This window comes from Emydura macquarii, unplaced genomic scaffold (genome assembly GCF_026122565.2).
Source record: "Emydura macquarii macquarii isolate MOO-44397 ecotype Brisbane River unplaced genomic scaffold, CSIRO-AGI_Emac_v2 contig_1644, whole genome shotgun sequence".
Taxonomy (NCBI): Eukaryota; Metazoa; Chordata; order Testudines; family Chelidae; genus Emydura; species Emydura macquarii.
Window position 1 is genome coordinate 11,623,130 of NW_027131781.1, and position 26,310 is coordinate 11,649,439.

At 46.3% G+C, this 26,310-nt stretch overlaps 1 protein-coding gene across 2 annotated transcripts in view; it reads right to left on the reverse strand.

Moving 5' to 3' along the window:
- The window catches only part of SLCO3A1 (solute carrier organic anion transporter family member 3A1), a 202,722-nt gene that overhangs the window by 26,132 nt on the left and 150,280 nt on the right, over nucleotides 1–26,310 (reverse strand). For both annotated transcript variants that reach the window (XM_067555643.1, XM_067555642.1), the window contains exons 3-5: nucleotides 25,731–25,829; nucleotides 18,240–18,503; nucleotides 2,863–3,027 (exon numbers count right to left, since the gene is read on the reverse strand). In XM_067555643.1, the coding sequence (XP_067411744.1) occupies nucleotides 2,863–3,027; nucleotides 18,240–18,503; nucleotides 25,731–25,829 (528 nt within the window). The remainder of the gene's footprint in view (nucleotides 1–2,862; nucleotides 3,028–18,239; nucleotides 18,504–25,730; nucleotides 25,830–26,310) is intronic.

The window sequence follows — 26,310 nt, forward strand, 5'->3', positions numbered from 1 at the left end:
CACCTTTCAATTTTCATATTAATCCCCGTCTTTTCCAATTTAACTAATAATTCCCAATGTGGAACCGTATCAAATGCCTTACTGAAATCTAGGTAAGTTAGATCCACTGCATTCCCTTTGTCTAAAAAGTCTGTTATCTTCTCAAAAAAGGAGATTGGGTTCATCTGGCACAATCTACCTTTTGTAAAGCCATGTTGTATTTTATCCCAATTACCATTCACCTCGATGTCCTTAACTACTTTCTCTTTCAACATTTTTCCCAAGACCTTGCATACTACTGAGGTCAAACTAACAGGCCTGTAGTTACCCAGATCACTTTTTTTCCCTTTCTTGAAAATAGAAACTATGTTAGCAATTCTCCAGTCATACGGTACACCCCCCGAGTTTACAGATTTATTAAAAATCCTTGATAATGGGCTTGCAAAAGTTCCTTCAATATTCTTGGATGGGCCATTAAGCAGTTAGACTTCTACCTCAGATGTGGTGATTCCTACCTCCATATCCTCATTAGCCACCTTACCACTATCCCCAAGCTCATCATTAGCCTCATTAAAAACAGAGGCAAAGTATTCGTTTAGATATTCAGCCATGCCTAGATTATCCTTAACCTCCACCCCATCCTCAGTGTGTTGTGGTCCCACTCCTTCCTTCCTTCCTTTCCTTCCTACCTATCTATATGGCTATAGAACCTTTTACTGTAGGTTTTAATTCCCTTTGCAAGGTCCAACTCTGCTTGGCTTTTGACCTTTCTCACTTTATCTCTACATATCCTGACCTCCAAGAGGTTACCTTTTCTTGCTGATCCCCCACATCTTCCACTCCTGGTAGGCTTTCTGCTTTCTCTTAATCACCCATCTGAGATGCTTACTCATCCAGCTTGGTCTACAACTCTTGCCTATGAATTTGTTCCCCTTCCTTGGGATGCAGGCTTCAGATAGTTCCTGCAACTTTGACTTGACTTTGACAAAGGCTGCATACATTTTTCCTTGCTTGGGAGAGCAATATTTGTGAATCAAGTGAGAGAGGACAAAGCAGTTATCAATAGTAGAGTGGCCATTCTCCAAACTAGTTTTCTCTGTGGTTGCAAACTCAAGTTCCTGCCAAAGGGCCTTTTAGTGTTCAAACTTCTTCTTATTCAGCATTTTTTTTATATTCACTTCTAAGGATAACAAATGTCTTACTGCAATCTGGGGAGCCATTATTTCTGGCAGTTTCTTCTGACTGGAGCAATCTGAATCATACCAGATGCTTTTACCTTTGAAAGGGTAAACATGACCCTTGTTGGTGGTTAGGTCATCTTGTAATTTTCTAAAGATCTTAATAAATACTACATTGGCTTGTGCTGAATCGCTGAGGTCCAAAAGCTGGTTCTTTAACACTAACAAATCACTGGATGAGGGTTCCATTCTAATTTTAGATTTAACTAATGGATTCCACTTAGTTTGCCTCGAGTTTACTGCTTCAAAATTAGGAGTAATACACAATGTGCCAGAAGTCATCTGGAAAAAAGTGGATGGAAGGTAGAAATTCATTTGTAGGTGACAGCTGCCAGTTTAACGGCCACTAAAAAGTTAAAAAAACAAGACCAGCTTAAAACCAGAATTGTGATAGAATCATTTGTACCACTCCCTCTGGAAGAGGTGAATGTAAAATGACCCCACAATCATCACCACCTACACGATTCCAAATCTCCAGCCAATTTTAAATCTATTTAAAATTAGAGAAAGTTCATGGCCTGAAGAATTTCTTACTTAGTCCTTAGAATACCTAAGGTAAAGTGGAGACAATACCCCATTTACTGAGTCTGAGGAAATATTTAACATTTCCTTATCTTCCTCACCCAGTCAGACATTAAAAGCTTCCAAAAGAACAAAATTTGCTGTTAGAACCTTTTCCATAAGCCAGTCAATGTCCATCAAGCTCTGTCCATAAAGATTCTTTATAAAAAGAAGAGCCCAAAGGAGACAAATAAACCTTCAGAGCTAACAAAACAGATTTATCTGAGAAACTAACAGGCCTGGATATAAGGGCTACCAAAAGGTGTGAACATGTTAGTTGTGACATTTAATTTGGTTGTAATGAAAAGGGCCAACCCAAATGCTAATCTAACCATGCTTAATGTCCCTTCTCAGAAGGATTCAAAGCCCAGTAAATAAAAGGACATCTCCTTAGTGAATCAAGCTTCTTGGAGGAAACCTAAATCAAACTCACAAATAATTCCTAAAATCCAAATCCTGGGATTTACTTTTCCAGCCTTAATATACATGAGACAATTTTGCTAAAAATGTTACAAGGATCCTGATCAGGTCTGCCTCGACAACCCACCACCTTTGAAAGTCCTCAACTGAGAAACTATCATGAACAAAATAGCACCATTAACTTTGCAGTTAGGCCCAATTCTCCCAGAATTATCATATTCAGCTTCTGAATGTGATCTTGGTCAATTCACCAAGGGCCAAGTTTTGTAATTTGGGGGAAATCATTTTTCTTGTGCCAGATTTTAGACAGTTCGGTCTTGATTTTCAGACGTGCTCAGCATCCCCCATACTGAGTGAGTTCAACTGCAGTTGTGGGAGCTGAGAACATCTGAAAATAGGCCCTTAGGGTCTAAAATGGGGTTCCTAAAAGCTGAGATACCCAAAATGAGAGGATTTTAAAACTATATACAACCTCTCTGGACCCTCGTTTTCTGCTTTCTAAAATGGAGATGCTAAACCACTCTCTCTCTTTCCGTATATCCAACTCATTTCACAAAGAGCTCTGAGATCCCAGGTGAAAGATGCTACAAAAGGCCAACATATTATTATTATTATTATGAGAGACAGCGGAGGGACTGGATGGCTGGTTAATGCAGTTACTTACCCAAGAGCTGATTGGCTGATGAAGTGGTGAGGTTGAACTGCTGTTCCAGGTATTTCCCCAGGAAGGCTGCAAAGCCAGCGACCACAGCAATCTCCATGCAGGCAGCAAGGATGATACAGGTGAAGACAGGATTGGCTAGCAAGTGCTTTGTTACTTTAGGAATCACTGCAACAGAGGAGAAAGGGAGATATGGTCATATGAAGATTCTTTCCACATGCTTCCCTAGAGGCGTGAGCTGCGTCTCTGCTCTTATGTGGGATAAACCTTTGATTCAAGGGCAAACTCTACACAGAAAAGGGGCCAGGCCTATTCTGATCTATCAGAACTTAGCAACATCAGAGCAGAAAGGTTAGGCCACATTGAACTCTGATACCACGAATATCCCCATCAAGCACTGTATGACATTCCGAACCAAGAACTATCACAAAGAGTGCTGGTCCCCCAATCACACGAGAGTCCTCACAATGAGCTGGCATCATAAGAGTCTTCCAGGGCCCATTGCTGCACCACAGTACTGCTTGTGAAGTCCAGGAGGAAAAAGATTCAGCCCAGACCAGGGATTGTTTTAATTAAAACACATTGAAAAGCCTCTAGAAACAAGCTGTTTAAAGGCTTCATCCTTTGGGAGTCGACTTTTCGGCAGGACAAATGACAAAATGTCCCCCAAAGTGGGACATCAACGTGTAAAATCCTGATGTGATGAAGTTGAGAAGTGACCTCACAGGACAGTGCATAGTGACATCATCACTTTATCTGCTAGCGGAATTCCATTAGAGAAAAGACAAAAAAAAAAGAAGAAAGATGTGACTGTAACTCTGTGAGCGGTGCTGGCGTGATGGCCCTGGAGACTATTCATTCCCCAAACTCTCCAGCATGGACAGTAGCTGGGCAAGCTTCCTCCATACATCATTATCCTCTCTCTACCTTAATGGTATGTTATGTCTACACTGAAATTGGGAGGTGCAATTGCAGCACATGTAGACATGCCCAAGGTAGCTTTGATCAAGATTGCTCACTATAAATAACAGTGTAGATGCAGCAGCATGGGCTAACGGTGAATAAAATCCCACCAGGGAACTCGGGTGCTTACTCAGGTGGCTCGCCCGTGCTTCTGCGACTACTCTGCTATTTTTAGCAAGCTAGCTTGATCAATGTTAGCACGGGTCCTTCTACCTGTGCTGTCCTGATTCCAGTGCAGATATACCCATCTTGACCTGGAGGAACCTTCTTCCAGAAGCTGAGAGAAGAGAGTTTGGTTTCAGTCCTTGATCTCTCTTGCTGGGACGGCCAATTAGTGATAGCTGATTTTGTTGAGGTGGACATGTTTTAAAATTCTTAGAGGTCATACAGACCATCAGCCTGGCAGTGGTGCCACACAAGCCGGCAGGAGTGGGACTGTGCACCCAATCAGCATTTTAATGATCGGGTGATGGGGAAAAGGGAGGGCCTTGACTGGTTTTAAGAACAGGTTAGACAAACACCTGTCAGATAATTCTTAGTCCTGCCTCAGTGCCAGGGACTGGATTAGATGATCTAATGAGGTCCCTTCCAGTCCTACGTTTCTATGATTCTTTCATTTCCTCAGTGGTAAAAAATATTAAGAGGACAATTGGTGCACCAGTACCCTCTGATTCCTCCCTTCCTTCTCTATACCTCCATCTGCCTTCTTCCTTGCTCAGCATTAGCACATCTACTTCCCAGCATTAGCCATGGTGTGTCACAGGAACTCAGGCCAATATACACTGTCAGCTCTTTTTCTTCCTTTTTCATTTTCTTCCTTTTTCATTTATTTGGCGCGCGCGCACGCATGCACACACGCACACACACACACACACACACATCCCTCCCCCCTTGTCCAGTGCCATTTGCTTGCTGGCGTTCTACTGCAGGCATATACAGATTCTTTGAATATTGCAGCTCTGCAGGCTGGAAACCCCCATTTATCCCAGAATCACTTTTCAGACAGTGTCTGACCCTTCCTTGAGGAGCTCACCCCTGCAGATGTGCAAGTTCGTCTGTGCACAAACTCACAGCGGAGACTTGACAGCTGTGATGAACTGGGCTCCACCCTCCCAGACACACCTCACCAAATTCAATGAGTGGGACCCTTGTACACGCTGAACGGTTCAACACGCTCACTCCATCTCCAGGATCCACTGGCCCCTCACTCTTTTTCCACTGAACTGCACAAATTCCCTGGCCCCTCCCTCTGTATCCAGGAAGGCCTGAGATCCCCTTGGCCCTGTTTCTCTACTTCCAATAAGCAAATACGAGATGGAGAGCAATCACCTTACAAAGGGAAATCTGGCTAATGAATCAGATAGCACATTTTCTACTTCAGTGAGCATTTTAATTATTCCAGAAATAAAACAGCTTGAACAGGATGGAATCCTAATACAGGCAAGAGCCTTGTTTTGTCTTAATACCTGGTGACTAATTTCTCCCTGAATTAAATGTGAAAATCATTAAGTTTAAAAATTATCTCTCTGAAGTGCTGGTGAAGCCTCAATGGGCCTTGTTTGCATTTTAAAATATTATTTCCCCCTCGTTCTGCTCTGTGTATTAGGCTCTGGCAGATAACAGATTTCTCCGGTGCGCGCCTCTCTTTTCTCGCAGGTTTTTCCTGCTTTTTGCAAAGTTTAATAGCACCGGGCAAATGCTTTGTCAACGCTCAGCTTGGGCTCCACTTTGTTGTTTGAAAGGACGCTATAACTAACTCAGTCTGGCCCTTTGCAAAGGGTTATTTTGGTTTCACGTCCCTTTCATAACAAGGGTTTCCATGCTGCACAAAATTCTTGCTTTCTAAGGAGTTATTGGGCATAATGAACATGCAGTGGATACAGCATTTTTCAGATAAACAGAAAATAAGAAAATTCAGCCTCAGTTCCCAGTGGCCACCCTGCAGTCTCATTCAGGCCTTTGGTGGCCACCTACTGAATCTGTGTTCTTGGCAGAGCATGAAGGAAGAAAGCAAAGGTGAATTGGGCAGGGCTGAGCTCAGAGAGTCATATTTAATATGTTACCACCTATTGTGCCTCTGGGGATCAATTTGTATAATACCAATGGCTTTCTTGAAATGCTGGTTTGTCCCAGCACAAAGGCAAAGACACAAAAACATCTGGTAGCTTTTTACATTCATACCAGCAGGATACCTTTCAAAGTGATTGAATAATATATCTCAGAGAGGTATTTAGACGCTCTCCATGGCCAGTGCCAAAGACACCTTGCAAAACCAAGGGCGAAGGCTTTATCTTGCACTGTACCAGTTTAAAGAGAGCAAAGGTTATCTCGCAGTATCCATGATCTTGTACATCAGAGGCAGTCCAGTCACTGGCTAGGGGACTGAACAGAGAGGCAGGAGACCTGGGTGTATTCCCAGCTCCACCACTGACCCGTTGTGTGATGTTCGGCAAATCTCTCCAATTCTCTGTGCCTGTTGCCCCTTGCATCCTCTGTCTAGGTAGACCATGAGCTCTTTGGGGGTAGGTACTGTCTATTTCGGTGGGTATAGACAGTGCCTAGCACAATAGGGATCAACATCATTTGGAGCTACTGTTACATAAATAAAACAGAAATAGCTCGAAGGGGGAAGTGGACAGATATCTTGCGACCTATGTCCTCTCATCAGTAAGGTCCGCATCATTTCCTTTAATTTTGTATAGGGGGGAAAAAAAAAAAGAGCTGGAAGCTTTCCATAGAAATCTCTCTCCTTTCATCCCAGCTCTGCCACTGGCTCCGATGAATCATTTGCCATCTGCTGCTGGCCTAGGTGCACCGCTGCCTGGAATGAAATACCTTTGGGAATGAAATTCCAAGTTGGCAGCGGAGTTTTAAATCCCCCAGTGGAAGGGAGGAATAAGTGTTGTGCTTGTGGCTGTCTAGAGTGGGGTGTGAGGATGGAGATGGGTTAATCCACATGTAACACGCTGGCTAAGTGTGTCTGTGTCCTACTCTGTAGCTGATCCGCCGTGGAAGCCATCTATTACTGCTTCCATCTCAGGCCTTGATTCAGAAAAGCACTTAAGTATGTGCTTAACTTTACCATGTAGTTAAGGCCTATCACCTATAATGGGTGCTTAAGTGCTTTGCTGAACCGGGACTGAGCTGTTCAGCTCACATGGTGGACATTTGTACTTTAGAGCTACAGGTTGCGATTCCTATTGACAGCCTGGTTCCGGGGTTTGTTGCATGCAAAATAAAAAGAGAGCCTCAGAAGAACCTTTAGAGGATCCATGAGCCAGCGCAGATGCTGTGAAGGAAGAATCACGCTGGGATATTTGAAGGGAGTAACTCATCAGTTAATGTCCCTACCCCCATCACCACATACAGATATTGTGGAAAGAGATGGCACCAGAGAGATTTTTGCTGTCACTGCAATATCCGTGTCTTTGATTTCCAGCACAGCCATAAATGACTGAGTTAATTCAAACTCTTAACAGAACGGGGCTTTCCTCTTTCAACCATTCACTTCCCTTAGACCCCTCCCAGTCCCTTCCTTTTCTTAACATCTCCACTCCCTTGACTTCAGGTCCTACAACACTCCATGCTCTTTCCAGAATCAACCAGTAGGAGTCTGATTCTCAGAGGTGCTGACCAGCCCCGGCTCTCACTGCAGCAGCATTCTGGATGCCTGGCCTTTCTGCCAATCAGGCCCTCCGTGTCATAGGTAAGCACTTTACTTCCACAGAGCAGCTTTGATTTGCAACAAACCAGTGGGAAATACAGGGGATAATTGGCAGCCTCATTATACCAGGTTTAGCTACTCTCCAGAAACAACAAACTAGAATAATTGCATCAGTGCTTGAAACTAATTGTTTGGGACACGATCAGCATTGGGGCCCCTTTTTCAAGTTGGGTGCATCTTACGGAGATGTATTTCCCATTTACAGTAAAGAGGAGGAACATAGAAAGCAAGGTCTTAAATTGGGGGAGGGAAGTTTAATAGCCCAGTCCTCCTACAACAGTGCAATAAGAAGAGGGGAAAATCTGGTGCTGAGCTGAAGAACCATTCCCAAGCAGTGGTGGAAGGAACACACCTTTTATCTGAATAGGAGACACAGGCAAAATACTTACATGGCTGAAGGGTAGGGAAAGAAAAGGAGGCAAAGAAGATGAAGAAAACATCTCATGAGAAGAGATAGCTCATAAATAGAAGACGGAAGAAGCAGAAAGACATCAAAGATAATGACATTTACTTTAATATACCCAGCTCTACAAGTCCTTGAGTAAAATTAATATAAAAAAGGGCATGAAGAAATCAGATGACACCATGTCAAATGGGTTTCTTGTAAGAGACATGGGCTTGAAACCACTACAAACATTCTTACATTGTCATGTGTAGTGAAAAAAATCTCTGGTCCTTCTGGTCTATTTTCCTGCAGCCGGCAGAGGCCTTTATTTGAGTCTTCAGAGGAAGATGCAAACCGCCCTCTCCCCTAATAACGTACCTATCCAGTTGTGCAATACAACCTCATGGAGACAGATTCTCCTCCTGACCCCAACTGCTGATCAGTTTATTATACCCTGCAGCATGAGATATGAGAGCCCTTGAGAATTAATCATAGTAAGTAACATGCAGATGCCGGGCTTGAGAATGGTGAGGAAAGAATGTGCAGATAGAGGTGACATGCAGACAAAAGCTCCAGTCACCAGGAACTCTGCTACACTGATGAGAAGCATCAAAGCGTTCTTTGACATGCCCCTGTCTATTTCAAAGAGCTACAGCAAGCAACTAAGGACGTGACTTGGGACCACGCAGCATCACTTGCATTTCTGTGCTGATGAACTATGTCTAGTTAACAGCTCTGGAGACTGTCCCCACTGTTCCTTTGCACACTTCATTCTGCTCACACTCTATTCCCTCGGTCCTCTTCTCCCACCCTCATCTCCACCCATGCTGCTTCTTGTGCCTGGAATGCCCTCCTTGTCCTGGTGCCACAAGAGCTAACCCTCTCCTTCTAATCCACAGAACCCATCAGTGTTGCCTCCCTACCCTACTGAACAGTTGAAATATTAGGATGTCCCAACATTCCTTTTACCAGACTGCTGAGACATTAAGTATCTCTACTATGTGATGGCCTGGAGTATGATCCTATGAGGTGCTGAGCTCTGCCTGGGTGATACTAAGTCAATGGGAGTTCAGGATGCTCAGCTCCTCATAGGATCAGATCTCTGGTACTTTAGGGGCTTTAACGGTGGTTGATATTTGTTTTCTTGACTGTAAGCTTCTTGGGGCAGAGTATAGAGCATCAAACACCGGGGATGTGCAGGGAATAAACTTATGAATAATAATATTCACCTGCTCATTAGAAGAGTTTTAGGCCATAACATCCTGTTATGAGTTTACAGAGTGACTTTCATGCTGGGGCATACTAAGGGGAAATCATTCTAAACCATCTGTCACCCAGAATCTCCCTTGCCACTTTAACAATCAAAGATATTTAGCTGAGGTTTTCAATGGCATCTAGGAACGAAAGGGAATTGTGCTGTTTAGCTTAACAAAGACAAAGTTAAGGCATGACTTGGTCACAATCTATAAGAACCTATGTGGGGAACAAGTATTTAATAATAGTCTCTTCAATCTCGCCTAGAAAGAAATAACACAATCCAATGGTTGGAAATTGAAGCTAGTCAAATTCAGACTGGATAGAAGGCACAAATTGTTGACAGTGAGGGTAATTAACTGCAGGAATAATTTAACGAGGGTCATGGTGGATTCTCCATCACTGGCTATTCTTAAATTGAGATGGGATGTTTTACTAAAAGATCTGCTTCCGAAATTAATTGAGGGAAGATCTATGGCCGATGCTATACGGGAGACTACATGATCACAGTGGTCTCTTCTGGCCCAAATCCTCCGGGCAACTTTTATGTTCAAACAAGAGAGTTTCATTCATAATTGAGTTTTGTAATGTTACAGTGCCTTCCAACATGAGGATTTCAAAACACCGACCAACCAACCAACCAACCAATTCATCCAGGCCTGGGAGGCAGATCACCATTGTTTCCTTTTTATAGACAGGGACCACCCAATGAAGTAACTTGTCCAGGGCCACACAAAGAGGCAGTGTTGGGGCTGGAGCCGAGAGCCCTCCTTCCCAGTCCTGTGCTTTAGCCATGAGACCATGCTTCACATTGATCAAATATCAGAATAGCCCCAAGCACTAAATCTAGAATGATCCTATAGTCCAGCTGCGAGGGCCACACCATTCGGTCTTGTTCTTCTGGTGGGCTGGAGTGGCTGATCCCACGTCACGCGGTGGGGGGGAAAGGGCCAGGCTGGAAGTGGGGAGCGGCTGCCATGAGGTGCTGCTTGGGGCCAGGAGTGGTGCACTGGGGCCACTTGGGAGAGGGGCGGGGCCGGGAGGGGTGAGCGGGCTGGATGCAGCCTGCGGGCCGTAGTTTGGGGAGCCCTGCTATAGTCAGTATAAGTGCAGTGCAGTTGTAATACCTCAATATTGGGGCATCCTGGGAAAGCCATGGCAGGAAGCAGAAATACTACAGCATAAGAAAAGCTCTTCTCATGGTGTCTTTGACCCAGCCAAAACCAGGCAGCTCTGAGACTTTTACAAGAGAGCTTGATCGTGGTGTGATTTCCAGACCAAATTGATTCAGATTGCCGTAAGCATCCAAACTTTTGGAGGTTTTCCCGTGTCTAGACAGAATGATCAAATCTATGGAACCATTTCCATGGCACCAGAATGCAAAATAGTAAACCAAGGATTATAATTTAGCTGCAGAATTAAGGGATTAGGCTGGATTGTGAGGGAGAAGGCTCAGATTCTGCAACTTCCCTATCTCCCATTCCACAGATGGGATGCAGAAAATGACAAGGAGGTTGTAAGGACAAATCTAATCCCATTAAAGTCAATAGCAAAACCCCCACTGAGTTCAGTGGGACCAAGCTTTGGCCCTTAGGGCCTGATTCATTGACAGTGAAATTAATTGGAAAGATTCCCATTGCCTTTTTAATGGATTTTTAGGAAGTACATACTATTATTTATTATTTGTATTACAGTATAGCCCAACTGAGATCAGAGCCTCTTGTGCTAGGTGCTGTACAAACATATAGGAAGAGACATTCTTTGCACCAAAAAGCTTCCAATCTCAATATGTACAGCAGCTTTTAACACGCTTCTAGTATCACACCACTCTTTAAACAGACTAACAGCCTGTGGAAGTGGTAGGCGTTCCTCACCCCACATGATCAGACCCTACCTGATTAATCTCTGATGCTGCTGCTCAGAAACAAGTCCTCAGGGCAGAATAGTCAAACAGAGAAGCTGGAGGGCAGGATGGAATGAAAATGTTACCCAACAGATTATGCTCAGCAGAAGCAAGACATGCAGCCTCATAGTCCTAAACTCTGTTCTAATTTACTCCTGGGAGAATCCAGAGCAACTTCACTGACACAACTGTTTTAGACCAGTGTAAAGTGAGAACTGAGTTTGGCCCAGAATGTGGTCAATTATGCCCAAGAATACCTCTGATTTGGGGGAACCTTTCCTTCCCATTAACATTGAACCCAGACAGACAAATTCAAGAGGAAACACAGTAGGTGAGAATACATCTAGGAAGACAAATTGCTGGGAGAAAACCAATATCCCATGTATCCTGCAGAGCAAGGTATCTCCAATCACCAGCATTTCACAACAACATTAAGGCTGAAAGGTTCAGCCCCTAATTAAGAAAAATGTAGCAAAAAACCAGCGCTATCTGGGGAAGGATGGAGAGGGCACTGACTGGAGACAGGAGACAAAGGACGGAGCCAATCATGCTATCCAGGGGCTAAGATGTGATTGTGAGGGGCTAGGTGCAAGGAACATCCCCAGAGAGAGCACACCCACACCCCTGCTGCAGGTGGGACACACAGGCTGCTAGTGGATTACTGGCACGCTCACCCAGCCCCCGCTCACCAAGGCATCTGAAAGGTTTTCACTAATGATCAGTTAGTGCTTTGAAGCTGAAAACCACTGTGCGTGCTAACTGTTAATTATGATTATTACTATTATGTCCCGCTGCGGCGTACAGCCCTTTAATTGCCTGGAACCCATTTGCGGGCTCTGGGAGCCTCTTGCCAGTCAGTAGCTTTCTGTTCCCAAGGCAGAGTTTCTTGGGAGACGGGATGAGAAAATTTGGCAGCTGTCACACTCAGATGTCCAGAAGCACAGCAGGCAGAGCCATGAGGATGGTAGTGGACAGGGAAGCAGGGCTGCTGTTTTGTGCAGACAAAAGCTCCTATACTGCCTCAGAGACGGATTGTTTATTGGCGGAAGAAGCTGCAATGACAGAGCTGGGTGATGACCCCAAGACTAGATCAGCTGGGGGTACAGGGCGGGACTGAGGTACAATGGCAGAGCTGCACACTGTCCCTGGACTGGAATAGCAGGTGTGGGAGGACCAGGTCAGGACTGAAGGTGCATCAGCAAAGCTGTTCTGAATGCCAAGCACTAGGATAGCAATGGATGCTGCAGGTCAAGAAGAGAGGTGCATTCGCAGAGCTGTGTCTGGAAGGCCTAGGACTGGAGTAGCAAGGGATACTGCAGATCAGGAATAATGTGCCTTGGCACAGATGCCGGGGAAAGCCTGCACGGCATCTGTCTATCCTTTCCCTGCTGTAAACCAGTGCTGTTAACCCTTCCCTGTCCTGCCCTCTAAAACACATTCGCATTTAAATGAAAGACAAAAGAAGAGAGAGAGCGTAGTATCCTATTCCCAGGTGCCACAGTGAACAGCCACCACCTGGATTGAGCTAGAGTACTCCATCCTAAGTGAGGAAGGATGGGCCAGTGGTTAGGTGCTTGCTTGGGACTTGTGATGTTCAATTCCTTGTTCCACCAGACTTCCGAACTGCCCTTGGCTCCCTGCCTCTCTTAGCTCCCTGCCAATAAAATGGGCAGAACGCCACTGCTCTCCCTCAGAGCAGTGCTGTAAGGATAGAAACTATGAGCCGTTCAGGGGGCCATGGAAGTACCTTAGAAACCTATGTAGGAATCCACACTGTTGCCACTCTGTTGCCCACTAGAACCAGAACCCCAGGGTAACCTCTGGTAGCCCACTACACAGAGTTCCCAGGTCACTCGCCTAGGCTGACCAGGGCACAGATCCATTCAGGAAACAGGGGATTTGATGACTCAAGCGGTTTTGAGCTTTTTACTTCTGGAACCATGGATCGAATAAGTGAGCCCAGGCTTCAAACGATGTGACCTGAGTAACTGGTTAAATAATCTTGCTCCAGAGCAGTCAGTGCTAGTTCTTCAGGGAGCAGGTACAACCCCCCCAAATAATGACCAATTGCTTCCTCTCGGAGTCAGTCGGACGATTAACCTAGTTCGCTCCAGCCCACGTGAGCGTCCTGCAGTTGTTGGGCTTCCTCCTGGCCCCTGCCCAGAACCTCTGGTTAAACCAGATGGTACAGCTCCCATTGAAGTTAGAGGGACAATGCTTGGGGAGGGGCCTTCACTGTCTCCTTCCTTGAGGCCTGCTCATATGGGATGCCGTTCCACCATCAGAGACAGGGGAAAGCTATTCTAGGAGCTGCTGTGCAAGCAGCGTGACTGCCTTAGCAGCTAGGCGACTCTGCTACCTTTGATCGCCACCTCTCCTTCTGTTGTTCAAAGGCACAGCTTTCATTTCAGGTTTTAAACTCCTCTGAAGGGTGCTTCTCATCCCAGCATGAAAATACCTGGAGAGAGACATGCCACTGCCTCCAACAAGTCAGTCAGTCCCTCCCTCCCATTTAGACCTTTCACCAGAGATGTGAGAAGCATTTCCAAGGCTTTGAGCTAGTTGCTTTTACATGAAAGTCACATCCCTTCTGCGTGCTAAGACTTGTAGAGAACCAGGAGTTTCATCCGAGTCCTACATCTTATGCTCTCCCAGCAAAGCATGCCAGGTCTCAGAACTTCCTTTCACACCCTTGACTAAGCATGTTGGTGTCTGGCAGGAAGCACACAGCTGGAAACATCTACCGCAAAGTAACGCAGCCCCTGAGTGTCCACTCACTGCTGAAGGTGCAAGATGTGGAATGGACTGGAGAAAAACATCAAAGAGAAGCTTCTATTGAACCCTGAAATGAACCCTTCATGAGTCACACACACACACCCCAGAGAGACAGCATTTGTCCACACAACACACACACAAGCCCTTCAAGAGAGACACAACACATACACCTCCCCATGCACTGACAGAAATGCACATGCACAAAAACACACACATAACCACCCTACACAAATATGGGCACAAAACCCCATGTGCAAACAGATACATGTACACACCTGCATATTCACAAACAACCCCCACACTTACTCAAAGATATATTATGCAAACACACACACACAACCTCCAGGGCACAGAGATGCACATCCACACAAATACACACCCACTACCCCACGCAACCAGGTACACACGGATAAACACACCCCTCCTCCCTGCCTCAGATGCACAAATACATAAATACCACAACTCTGTGCACCCAAAGATACAAACACACACATTAGCCCATATATACCAACGGCCCCTACTTAGAAGGGATGGCACCTATTTGTCAGCAAAATAAATGCCAACTACCCACCATTCCCAAAAGCAATCCTAGTCCAGTGGAATTCATAGAATCGCAGAACTGTAGGGCTGCATCTACTCCAGGTCTATCTAGGTCACTGCACTGATGCAGGACTAAACATACCCCAGACCACCCATGACAGATGTTTTGTCCAACCTGTTCTTAAAAATCTCCAATGATGTGAAAACCAAAACCTCTCTCGGAGCCTATTCCAGTGCTTATAGTTAGAAAGTTTTTCTTAATATCTAACCTAAATCTCCCTTGCTGCAGAATAAACTGATTGCTTCTGGTCCTACTTTTAGTGGACATGGATAACAATTGATCACCATTTTCTTTATACCAGCTGTGAACCTAGTTGAAGACTTATCAGGTCCCCCCTCGGTTTTCTTTTCTCAAGACTAAACACGCCCAAGTTTTTTTTTAAACCTTTCCTCAGAGATCAGGTTTTCTAAATGTTTTAGCTTTTTTTTTTTGACACTCCTCCTACTACATCTCAGACTGATATTAGCCTTTTTATCGACTTGCATCACACTGTTGACTCATATTCAATTTGTGACCTATTATAACCCCCCATCTATTTCAGCAGTACTACTGCCTAGTCAGTTACGCACCATTTTGCAGTTGTACATTTGGTTTTTCCTTCCTAAGCGTAGTACTTTGCACTTGACTTTCTTGAATTTCATTTTATGATTTCAGACCAATTCTCCAATGTGTCCAGGTCATTTTGAATTCTACTACTGTCCTCCAAAAGTGCTTGCAACCCCTCCTAGCTTGGTGTCACTTGTACATTTTATGAACACACTCTCCATTCCATTATCCAAGTCATTAATGAAAATATTGACTAGCACCAGATCTAAGAGAGTCCCTTCTGGGAACCCATTACATCTATCCTCCCCACCCCCACCAGTGCGACAGTGAAGTACTCTTTGAATATGGATTTTCAACAGTTTTGCACCCACCTTACAGTAATTTCATCTAGACCACATTTCCCTAGTTTGCTTATGAGACTGTCATGTGGGACTGTGTCAAAAGCCTACTACAATCAAGATATAGCACATCTCTATCTTCCCACCCGCATCCACTAGGCCAATAACCACATTGAAGTAGGAAGCTAGGTTGGTTTGGAATGATTTGTTCTTGACAAATCCATGTTGGCTATTCTTTATAACCCTATTATTCTCTAGGTGCTTACAAACTGATTGCTTAATAATTTGTTACAGTATCTTTCCAGATATTGAAGTTAGGCTGAATAGTCTATAATTCTCTGGGTCCTCTTTTTCCCCTATTTTAAAAATACATATTACCTTTGCCCTTCTCCAGTCTCTGGGTCCTCACTTACCTTCCCTGAATTCTCAAAGAGAATCGCTAATGGCTCTGAGATCGTTTCAGCTCGTTCCTCAAATACCCTTGAATGAATTTCATCAGGCCCTGCCAACTCAAATATATCTAACTTCTTTAAATATCCTTTAAACTGTTCTTTCCCTATTTTTCTTGTGTTCCTTCCCCTTTGTTGTTCATATTAATTTTGTTAGGTATCTGGTCCGTGAAGACTGAAGCAAAATAGGCATTAAATGCTTCTGCCTTCTCGATGTCTGTAACCAGCTCTCCTTTTCTGCTAAGTAGAGGATTTTCCTTTATCCTTCATCTTTCTCTTGTTACCTTTTATGTCCTTTACTATGTATAACTCATTTTTTTACTTGGCCTTTCTGATTTTGTCCCTACATGCTTGCTCTATTCTTTTGTGCTCGTTCTTAGCAATTTGTCCACATTTGCACTTTTTGTAGGATTCCTTTCTGATTTTCAGGTCACTGAAGAGCTGCTGATGGAGCCATATAGGCCTCTTACTATTATTCCTATCTTTTCTTTGCATTAGGAGAGTTTGCTGTGGTGCCTTTAATTTTGTCTCTGAGAAACTGCCAGCTCTGCTGCACTCGTTTTTCCCTTAGATTTTCTTCCCATGGGACCTTACCTAGCAGTTCTCTGAGATTGTTAATGTCTGCTTTTTTGAAGTCCATTGTCTTTATTCTGCTGCTCTCTTTCTCTTCCTTAGAATCATGACACAATGTCTTTCATGATGTCTTTCAGTTAACTTGCTTTCAATCTTCAGATTCGCAATCAATTCCTCCCTGTTAGTCAGAGTCAAGTCTAAAATGGCTGGCCCTCGGATTACTTCTTCCACCTTCCGAAACAAAGCGTTTCAATGGAGTTTGAAGGTATGTCAATATTCCCTTCCAAGAACCCCTAATTATACCTTGCCGAAGTGTCTCCTCTCAAACACACAAAAGCACACTCAGCCAGATTTATCCCTGGTGCCGGCCTATTGACTCCAGTGGACTCCAGTCAGCCTTCTATTGTCATAATAACCAATCAGAATATCAGCCTCTTCTGGAGTGCATTGTTAGGGATACAAACACTACTGCTCTAATTGGGTGACACAGGTCCCTTAGAGCACGCACTGTACCCATGCTGCAGGGTAGTCATTCAGCAAGTAACTTTCAGTCTGCTCCACACCAGGCTTGAGCAGAATTCCTTCCACTTGGTGCATCAGGTAAATTGTGTTTCAAGTTACAATACCATGATGTCTGAAACTGAGCAACAACCCAATTGGTCTGAACGTCCATCACGTAGATATAATCTCAGATACGGACACTCAGACGCGATAGTGATGAGAGCCATCTCACGACTGGATGGATGGAACAAACATGTCCATCAGCAGAAGGGACTGGCTGGGTGAACTGCCAATCACCGCCCCTGGGACATTCTATTTCCAAATCCTTGCAGCTAGAAGGATTGGACAACAGCAATTTTTTGGAATTTTTCCCCCGCCTTTTTTGATTACATTTTTAAATTTTTCTGATCATCACTTAGCTTCTCCGAAGGAGCAACAGCATTCATTATTCAAAGCGTTTCCTTTTCAAAATCCTTCCAAGTTTCCTTTCTGCCCTCCCCTCATTCACATCACGCAAGCCCCAATAAAGTCGGAAAGGGTTGCACAGGATTAAGTGGTTTGGTCCTTGTTTATCAGGAAGCCTAAAGGAGAAAGAAACCAACTCTCTGCTGTGATGACAGCAAGTGGGAAGTGACTAGATGCAGTCCTAGAGCTGCCCTCTATATACACGGTGTACACACAAACCCCTCCACTGACCTCCTTGGAGCTATGCTGAGGATCCTATTCTATTCTGGCACGTGTTGGCTGTTTTATGCACTAACAAGGGTTCTGTTGATGACTGTTCTCTGGCCTTGTCCCTTCTAAAAGCTCCCTCCTTAACATATTCAGCACTCTTGTATTTTGCTATGTCAGTGCCCAGCGTCGGCTGTTTTACATTCAGGACCATGGGATTCCGCTGGCCCTGCCATAGCTCCAACAAAAGGCAGCTCCAAACCCCTTTGAATTGGCCATCCTTGCTTTCTGCCCGTCTCCATTGTGCGAGCCGCATGCACAGCCAAGCTACAAGACGGTGAGGTTACGGAGAACAGACGCTCACAAGGCCTCTTGGAGAACGTCTATTGTCTGCTGTTTTTTCTCCCTCCATTCTCCCCTCTCCTTCCTCTGGCCCCATTTTTTTATTAACCCTAAGGGCTTACCCTGGATTTCCACATCTTGTAGCTTAAAGCAAAGCCTATCAAGTGGAACAACATCTCCCATTAAAATGAGTAAAATGTCAGGGATAATTAGACACCAGGGAGAAAAATTCCAACAGGATTTTTTTGGGTGGGGAGGGGGAAGGTAGAGGTAACCAAAATCAGAGCCAATTATGAATCTAACCAACCATGAACCTGCCGTAGAAATGCAACGAGTTAGAGGAGAGTCTGTCACCTCTCAGCTGCTGGAAGCAGGAGACGCTGTCCTCCCCTTCCAGCGCGTGCTGCAGGACCCCGTTACTTGGCTTGGGCCTCTCGTAGTCCCGTTCGGGGAGCATGGCTTGCTCGCTCTCCACCACGGGCTCCTCCCTGGGGGGCAGGGATTGCGGGAATCCAAACATCAAGAGGGACGAGAAGAAAAGTAAGGCACCACACAGCAGGAAGCCTGCCCACCACGCGCCGATCCACCGAGGGTCATCGGGGGTGATATCCAGCTTACCTGCAACAGCAAAAGCACACATCAGTGATCCTGCTGGGAGGGGGAGAGAGACACAAAGAGTTAAAGACCCAGAGGGCTAATGTCAACCCGGGGGCATCTCCACTGAGTAGCAATGTAGATATAAAACAGGGAGGGAGAGAAGCTCCTTGGGACAAGGAACCTGGCACCTTGGTCTGTAGCAGAATGGGGTCCCAGTCCTGACTGGGGCCTGTAGGTCATATGAATGTGAATTATCATCACTGATACAGGGGGATGGGGGGGTCTGGGCCACAGGTTTTAGTGCTGAGTGTTTCTGATAGTCAGAAAGGTCCCTGGGCTCTTCTGTGCGACACAAGTTTGCAGACTGGAAACAGCCAGCTGAAATGACTGTTATCTATTAGTGACAACAGGATCCAATCAGCGATCTGTTCCAGGACACTGCCCCCCAAGCCCACTGATCCCTCCCCAGTTACATGCACCTGCTCAGGCCACTGTTATTTGAATCATCTCCAGGCGCCGGGTGCTGCACAAACACACAGGAAAACAAGCTCCCTGCCCAGCAGAGTTTTCAGTGCAGGTTCATCATCACTTCCAGATTACATGCGTGTCTGGCATGGGAGGTACAAAGTGACAGACACCAAGTCTCGGAAGGGATGTACATAATAATGGCAGCAAAGATCGATCTATCTGGATCCATTGAGCGGCAGTGAAGACCCGCTCAATCGATCCGGAAGTTGATTCAATTAAACCTCCTCCTCACAAGGTGTAGTGCTGCGTCGATGTCCCACCGGATCCCAGCGCATTTCCCGGCAGCGCAGCGTAGCGGAGGCGGCGCACAGAAGAGGATTTAGTAAGTCGACGTGAGTTACACGGAACTCCCGTCAACTGCTGCTGAATTTCCCGGTAAGTGTGCACTAAGCCTGAGACATAGAGGGGGGGACTTTCTTCCTCCATGGGATGGAAAAGAAAGGAAACACCAAGACAGGCAGCTGGGAGGGAACTGCCCCAGCTTCTTTGCATTCCCGAACGTTCCTCGAGTGCATTCCTCGAGTGAAGAGACCTGTTGCTGGAGGCGGTGGGGTGCGGCGGAAGCTTGCTGTGAATGGGGGAGTGCGGGGATAGGAGGGGGAGCAAGAGGAACTACTGAGTCTCGACAGTGGGGGAGGGGAGGAGAGGGGTCAGTTTCAGGCTGGGAAGCAGCATCTCGGTAGTTCCTATTGCTATTCCTACAGCAGCTCCCCTGCAGCTGGCGCCCAGCACACTGTGCTTCCCACCCCACCGGCTGGCACCCTGTACGTCAATTCCCCTTCCCAGGTGCCGGTCCCCTGTCCCCCACCGCTCCCCAGCAGCAGGCACCCATGCTCCTATCCCTCCCTCAGGCCAGGTGTCCACAGGAACTGGAAGCTGGCGAGAGGAAAGCTGACCCTATCTGCTCCCCAGCAGCCAGCCTGGGCTTCTGTAGGCCCTCCTCCTGGTCCCGCTCTCACTTCTGCCACCCCAACGCCTGCATGAGGAAGTAGAAACATAGCTGGGTCCCCCTCTCGCCTCGGCGAGATGTTGTGGCGGCAGAAAACACGTGGGGTGGGAAACATACATCACTCAGCATTTTCACTGTAGAGGTTCTATCCCCCTGTGCCCCCCCCAGTGTCATTGCTCCTGCCTGTCCCTGCGTTCAGGCTGTGAACCCCACTGCGCACCCTATCATCCACACCATACTTTTCTTGGTCTCCACCTTTCAGCAAAAGACTTCCCCAGCAACTGATTCAAGCAGTTCTTGTATTACAACCTACACTCGCACGCACTTACTGATGTGGGCTCTCCAGCGTAGCAGAGAAAGGTATTACATGACCCAATGGCTGGAAGTTGAAGCTAGACAAATTCAGACTGGAAATAAGGTGTACATTTGTCATGGTGAGAGTAACTAACCTTTGGAACAATTTACCAAGGATCATGGTGGATTCTCCATCACTGACAATTTTTAAATCAAAATGGGATGTTTTTTTTAAAAGATATCCTCTACAAATTGTCTCGGGGAAGTTCTCTGGCCTGTGTTATACAGGTGGTCGGACTAGGTGATCACAGTGGTCCCTTCTGGCCTCATATATCTGTGAATCTAGGTAGCATCATGAGCAATTAAAATTGAAGGGCAACTGGCAAAACAGGAGAGGCAGCATAGTCTAGTGGATAGAGCCCTGGGCTGGGAGTCAGGAGATATGGGCACTGTTTGTGAGGCTCTGTTCCTGTCCTATTGTGGGATCTTGGGAAAGTCACTTCATCTCCCTGCGACTCTGTTTCCCCTCCCATCTACTCCCTGTTTTATCTATTCAGACTGTGAGCTCTTCAGGGCAGGGACTGGCTCTCACTTTGTGTTTGTACAGCACCAAACACAATAGGGCCTGATCTCAGGTGGGGCCCCTAGGTGCTCTCTTGATACCAATAATAATTATATGGATGAACAAAGCACATTCAGGGATGCATCGGCCTCAATCCCACTCACTCACTGCCCCAATTCAGTCTGTGGCAGCAGGTCTCCCAGGTGCCTCTGTGAATTAGCGACGTGCCTACAACTGGGTACTCTGAGCAGGTACCATCCGCCTCCGTAGTGCATTGATGGGGCAGCCTCCTTGGAGAGCTTCTTGCTCTGGGGATCGTATGGGGCTGCCCCATGCCTGACTCCCACTCTGAATGTGTTCAGCACGACTGTCTAGCTGAGTGCAGGGGCAGGATGGGAGCACTCTGCTAAGTGTGCAGAGGGAAAGCCTATTGGCCTCGCTCCTCAGCTTTCCTTGCTTTTCTAAGCCAGTAACTGAAGGCTATTGGGCTGCAACCCTTTTCCTGGGTGAGCTGACTAGAGCAGGATGTGACGTCCTGGCTGCCAGTCCTCCCTGTGGATCTGATCTGGCGAGGCACTGTGCAGCCCGGCAGCTGGGAGTGTCATGCCCAGAATTCTGAATTCCCTTGGGTCCTCACGTGCCCCAGCCCATCGCTAACAGAGGTGACCGCCTGCTACCTCCGGGGAAAGCACAGTTGTCGTGCTTTCATCAGCATCGCTGGCTTTGGGGTTGTTTGGGCCAAAAGACAGGTCAGCAAAGAAACAATGAACAGAGAGGGAAGGGAATGGAAAACAATTGAAACACCACGCAGCAGGGAAAGCTCCAGAGAGGAATGTCAGCCAAGAAACAGCTGGAAAGGAATACTGGGACGGACTGGCTGGTGGGTGTGTGTCCTACTGCCCTCTACTGGACACAATACACCAGACTTGCTCTACTCTCAGGCATGTAGTAGATGCTGTCTACAGAACAAATGAGTGGAGCTCACCATGGGAGGATCTTTAATTTTGGAGCATATCGGTAGTAACTGCTCAACCCCCCTGCTGCATGTGCATAGCTGACTCCTGCAGCCATGGATCCATGCAACGGGCAGCCTGAGAAATAAGCTACCAACGAAAGCCAGCTGCACAAAGCTCAGGAATGGACTGCAGCAGACGGCTCTACACAAGGACGGGTACAGCATGGAGATGGACAGAGCAGCACCATCCCACTGCCCCGGCCTTTCGCTAAGAGCGAGATAGAACTCAGTCTCCCTGCCCTTAATTCACAAGGTCGACTCCCGTTCCTGCTGACAGGAGCTGTGCAGCTGGAACGAGGGCTGCATAGGACCCTACGGACGGGGAAGCTGTCCTGCAGCATGGAAAAGAAAGGCAGGTCCGCTGCTCTGAACCTGTTCCAGCAAAAGGGAGAAATTCAACTGTGGGAAGGGAGGGGAGGGTGAAAAGATCTGAACCCCGTCCCCCGGCAATCAATCAGCAAACAGAAGCAGCCCATCTGTAAATCATGGGAGTCATTTTCGGGGGATACATTTGCAGCAGATGAGAAATTGTCTTCCAGCCGGAAACCATAACATTGTGTCCTCTGACTGAGGGGATCCCCTGGGAAAGCAAGGCCATCTCAGCACCTGGGAGATCGTTCTTGGTGGAGGTTTGTGTGTGTGTGTGGCTGGAATAACAATCTCCTCTATTCGGAACGTGTGTCTTCAGTTATAGTCAAGCTGAAAAGCTGTGTCTAAAGTGAAGTAATCAAGTTGTCTCTCAAGCAGAGAGAGGGGGAAACTCTCCAGTCCCAGGAGAAAATACTGCTCAGCTCAAAAATATTGTCGTTTTTGAGGGATTGAATTCATGCCCATTATTTTCTCCCTCAGAGATGCATTTCTTCAGCTCCTGGGTCTGGTGCCAGATTGACAGCCAGGGGAGAGTCAGGCCTTCTGTATATCCCCAAACAGGTGCCGTGCAGGAAGTGGAGCAACACTTGCTTCCCTCAGTGCTCTGTCACTGTGCCTCAACTCTGGTCTTGGAATAAGAGCGTAGTTCAGATTTCTGGAACATTCATTTCCTGGCCACTGGGCTGAGACTGCAGGTCCAGCTGGGGTGCGGCTACCATCCTCCCTCTGAAAATAGACTAGGCCATACAGCCAGACAGCCATACAGCAGGCCTCTGAGCAACCCTCAGCTGACAATAACAGGCAATCACCAAGCACCGAGGCCAGATCTACAAAGCTCTCTATCCCCCTGACAATCTGCAGCAAATGTGGGGTGATCACGTACACTCTGGAGTGAGTGGTTTAGATTCAACAGTCTGATGTGTGCATGGTTAAAGGAGGGGTACTCTGTTTAAGAGGCAGTGTGGCCTAGTGGCCACTGCATTGAGATTCAGCTGATCTGGGTTCTAATTCCTGGTTCTTCCCCTGGCCAAGTCATGTCTCCCTTTCTGTGCCTCAGTTTTCCCCATCTGTAAAATGGGGGTGATGCTACTGACCTCCTTTGTAAAGTGCTTCGAGATCTACTGATGAAAAGCACTGGGTAAGAGCTAGGTATCATCACTATTATAGAGCCAAATTCATCATTGGTCTAACTCCATTAAAACCAATGGATTAAATGCATCCACTCAGTATTTGAACAAGGAGCCTCTTGACTGGTACGCTGGGCAGTCAGAGGCGCTGCTCAGTAAGTTGCATTTAAAAGCAAGCAAGCAGCACAAAGAAAGCCAGCGAGTGTTTGGTTTTCAGATGAATTTGTACATGCCCCCGGTGTCTGAAAGAGGAAGATGCGGTGGCTGCTCCACTCCATAGAGCCAGTTTTCATAGGCCTGTTCATGGCTGTGCAAAATCCCATATTTATGGTTTTGCGACGTGTTGCAATGTCACAAAAGGGCAGCACGTTCCCAAAGGGGACAACACCCCTGAAGCACGGTGAGAGGCGCTGAAAGAGCCTGCTGGGATGTGGTGGAGCTGGAAACGAAAGGCAAAGGCAGCTGAGCAAGGCAAAGAAACGTTCTACAGAAGGGGAGAAGCCGTAGGTTTGTAATCTAGCTAAGCAGTCGGGAAAGCAGAGGAGAGGATCAGTTGTTTTATAGCACCCTCTGCTGGCAACGGGATGACATTTGCAATGAACAAAGAGTTCCGCTCTTTCAATAATAACATGCCCATCTATTTACAAAAATTTAAGCAGGACATAAAAGTTACTTGCAAACATTTTGACACATGCACATGAGAGTTGCCACGTGGATCAGATTATTGATCCACATACGATCCAGCTACTATCAGGGACCAATACCCGACTTTCCTAATAGTCTGAGTTTGTGGCATGGTGAAGGATATTGCAAAGGCAAAATTATATTCCTCACTCCTTTTAATGTGTTTTCTCTTTTTTCCTCTTTTCCCCATGCAGAGGAAGTATGAGCTAGTGAGAGTGGGGAATCAGAACTCCTTGGTCTCCTTCGCAGTTCTGTCTTACTGGGAAACCCAGGGCAAGAGACTGACCTTCGGCAGGCCTCTATTTCCCCTTTGGTCACATGGGGATAACAACTCCAGGTTCCTGACTTACCTCCCATGAGGTTTTGTCTTTGGCTAGGGGAATAAAGTGAGCATATTATTACTGCTAGGCTTTGTCAAAAAAATGGGAATTGTTTTCCCCCCCAAAATGAAACATTTTCATTTCACTCTAACCTCGGTGCAATTTTTTGATGAAATGATTCAAAAATGAAAAATGACTATTTCAAATGAAATTGGGAAATTTTTTATTTGCATTTTTGGTGCTTTTCCTCCCCTATGCTTGCTCCCGGCCTGTTTTCCAATGGAAAAAAGAACCAACCAGACTGAAACATTTTCAGTTTCAATCACTTCATCAAAAAATTAGAAATCTTCAAATCCACAAACATTTTTCATGAAATACTTCACCTGGCTCAAAAATATTTTTAACCAGCTCATTTTTCTGTTGCTAAGTTTTATCAGCATCCTGGCAGGAACTACTATTTGCTTCAGTGGTGATTTTGCCTAATTAATACCGAGGTTCTATCAAGTGCACTTTAAGGGTTCAATTCGGACAAGTCTGATCTGTGGGCTTGCTTTACACACACAGACTTACGTAATCACATTGGTTTCAATGGAATTACACACAGGCATGAAATCAGGCATGTGCTTCAGTCTTTACAGGATCAGGATCTAAATAATTAATGGTCTGAATCCCTCTCTTGGACCATGAACATTTTTGTATCCATCAGCCTATTGTTTCTTTCCTTTTCCCTTTCAGAGGCATGCTGGGCTAATGTACAGTGTAACTGGACTCTATTGGCAAAAGGAATAATCTCTGTAATAACAAAGCAGGAGACAGAAAGACAGGTCTAGAGACAGGCATTTATAACATCAACTGTGAAAAAATATCGAGTGGGGGTCGGCGAGGGGAGTCAGACAGCAACTATCACCCGCAGAGGTAGCGCACAGACAGCACTGGGGAAGCTTCTTTAGTGATACGCCTCTGCCCTAGGCTGAAAAGACTCCCTGTAGTGACAAAAATGGGGAATTCAGCCTCAGTCCTTGGTGGAGGCTGCACACTGGGTGCTAACTAGCACCAGCTGTGATGGCGGCATCTAGATACGGACACCTGTCTACTAAGAACTGGACTGTGATCCCCCCTCCCCAGATTCATTTAACATAAGACTCCAAATCACCGGCAGATGGGAACAACTTCCAGCCTCTTCCAACCTCTTCTCCACAGGAATCAAGGTGAAAGGCTTTGAATCCCACCCAGCAGATGAATCTCACTCAAGCGGCTCTCCTCATGCCTTGTTACGCTCATAAGCCTAAGGGACTCCGGGAGCGAATGCAAGGTGACTTTAGGGGTGCAGATCAGCATCATTAGTCTGGCAATGCACCATTAATGCTCTTTAACAGCAACTCAGAAACAATTCTCCTTACTTGTGTCAATGAAGACAGCGTCCACGTAAATTTTGGTACAGAAGGAGCCCAAGATAAATCCACAGGCCGGTCCAAACACCAGCATTGTAAACAGGATCCCTGCAAAGAGGCAGAAAACAACAGAGGAAAATTAAACCCTGGGCACAAATGGTTCATCGCACATTGGGCCAAACCCAGGTCCCACTGATGTCAAAGAGTCAGGATTGGCTTCCAAAGAACATTGTAGTGCATGAAGCTGTCACGCTGGTTGGATGTACGTTTGAACACAAGGGCTCCCCCATGATGCTCTCTGCTCTGCCCGGGCTCCTCAGAGAAGAGGGATGGGAGAGGCTGAATGCCAGGAAGGATTTCTAGCCACTGGAAAGGATGGTTTGTACGTGTGATATTTTGGGGACCACCCAGACCAGGAAGGTGTTGTCACCACCAGCCCTGTAATCTTGGGTGTCTCTTTGCTTTGCAGCTTTGGCTCAGAGCCCTGATCCCAGTAGCCTGCCCGTAAGCACACAATTTCACCCTGGCTTCCCCAGCCTAGCTACATTCAACAGCACTTCCCGTCCGGAGTCTCCCCAAACCTGTCCAC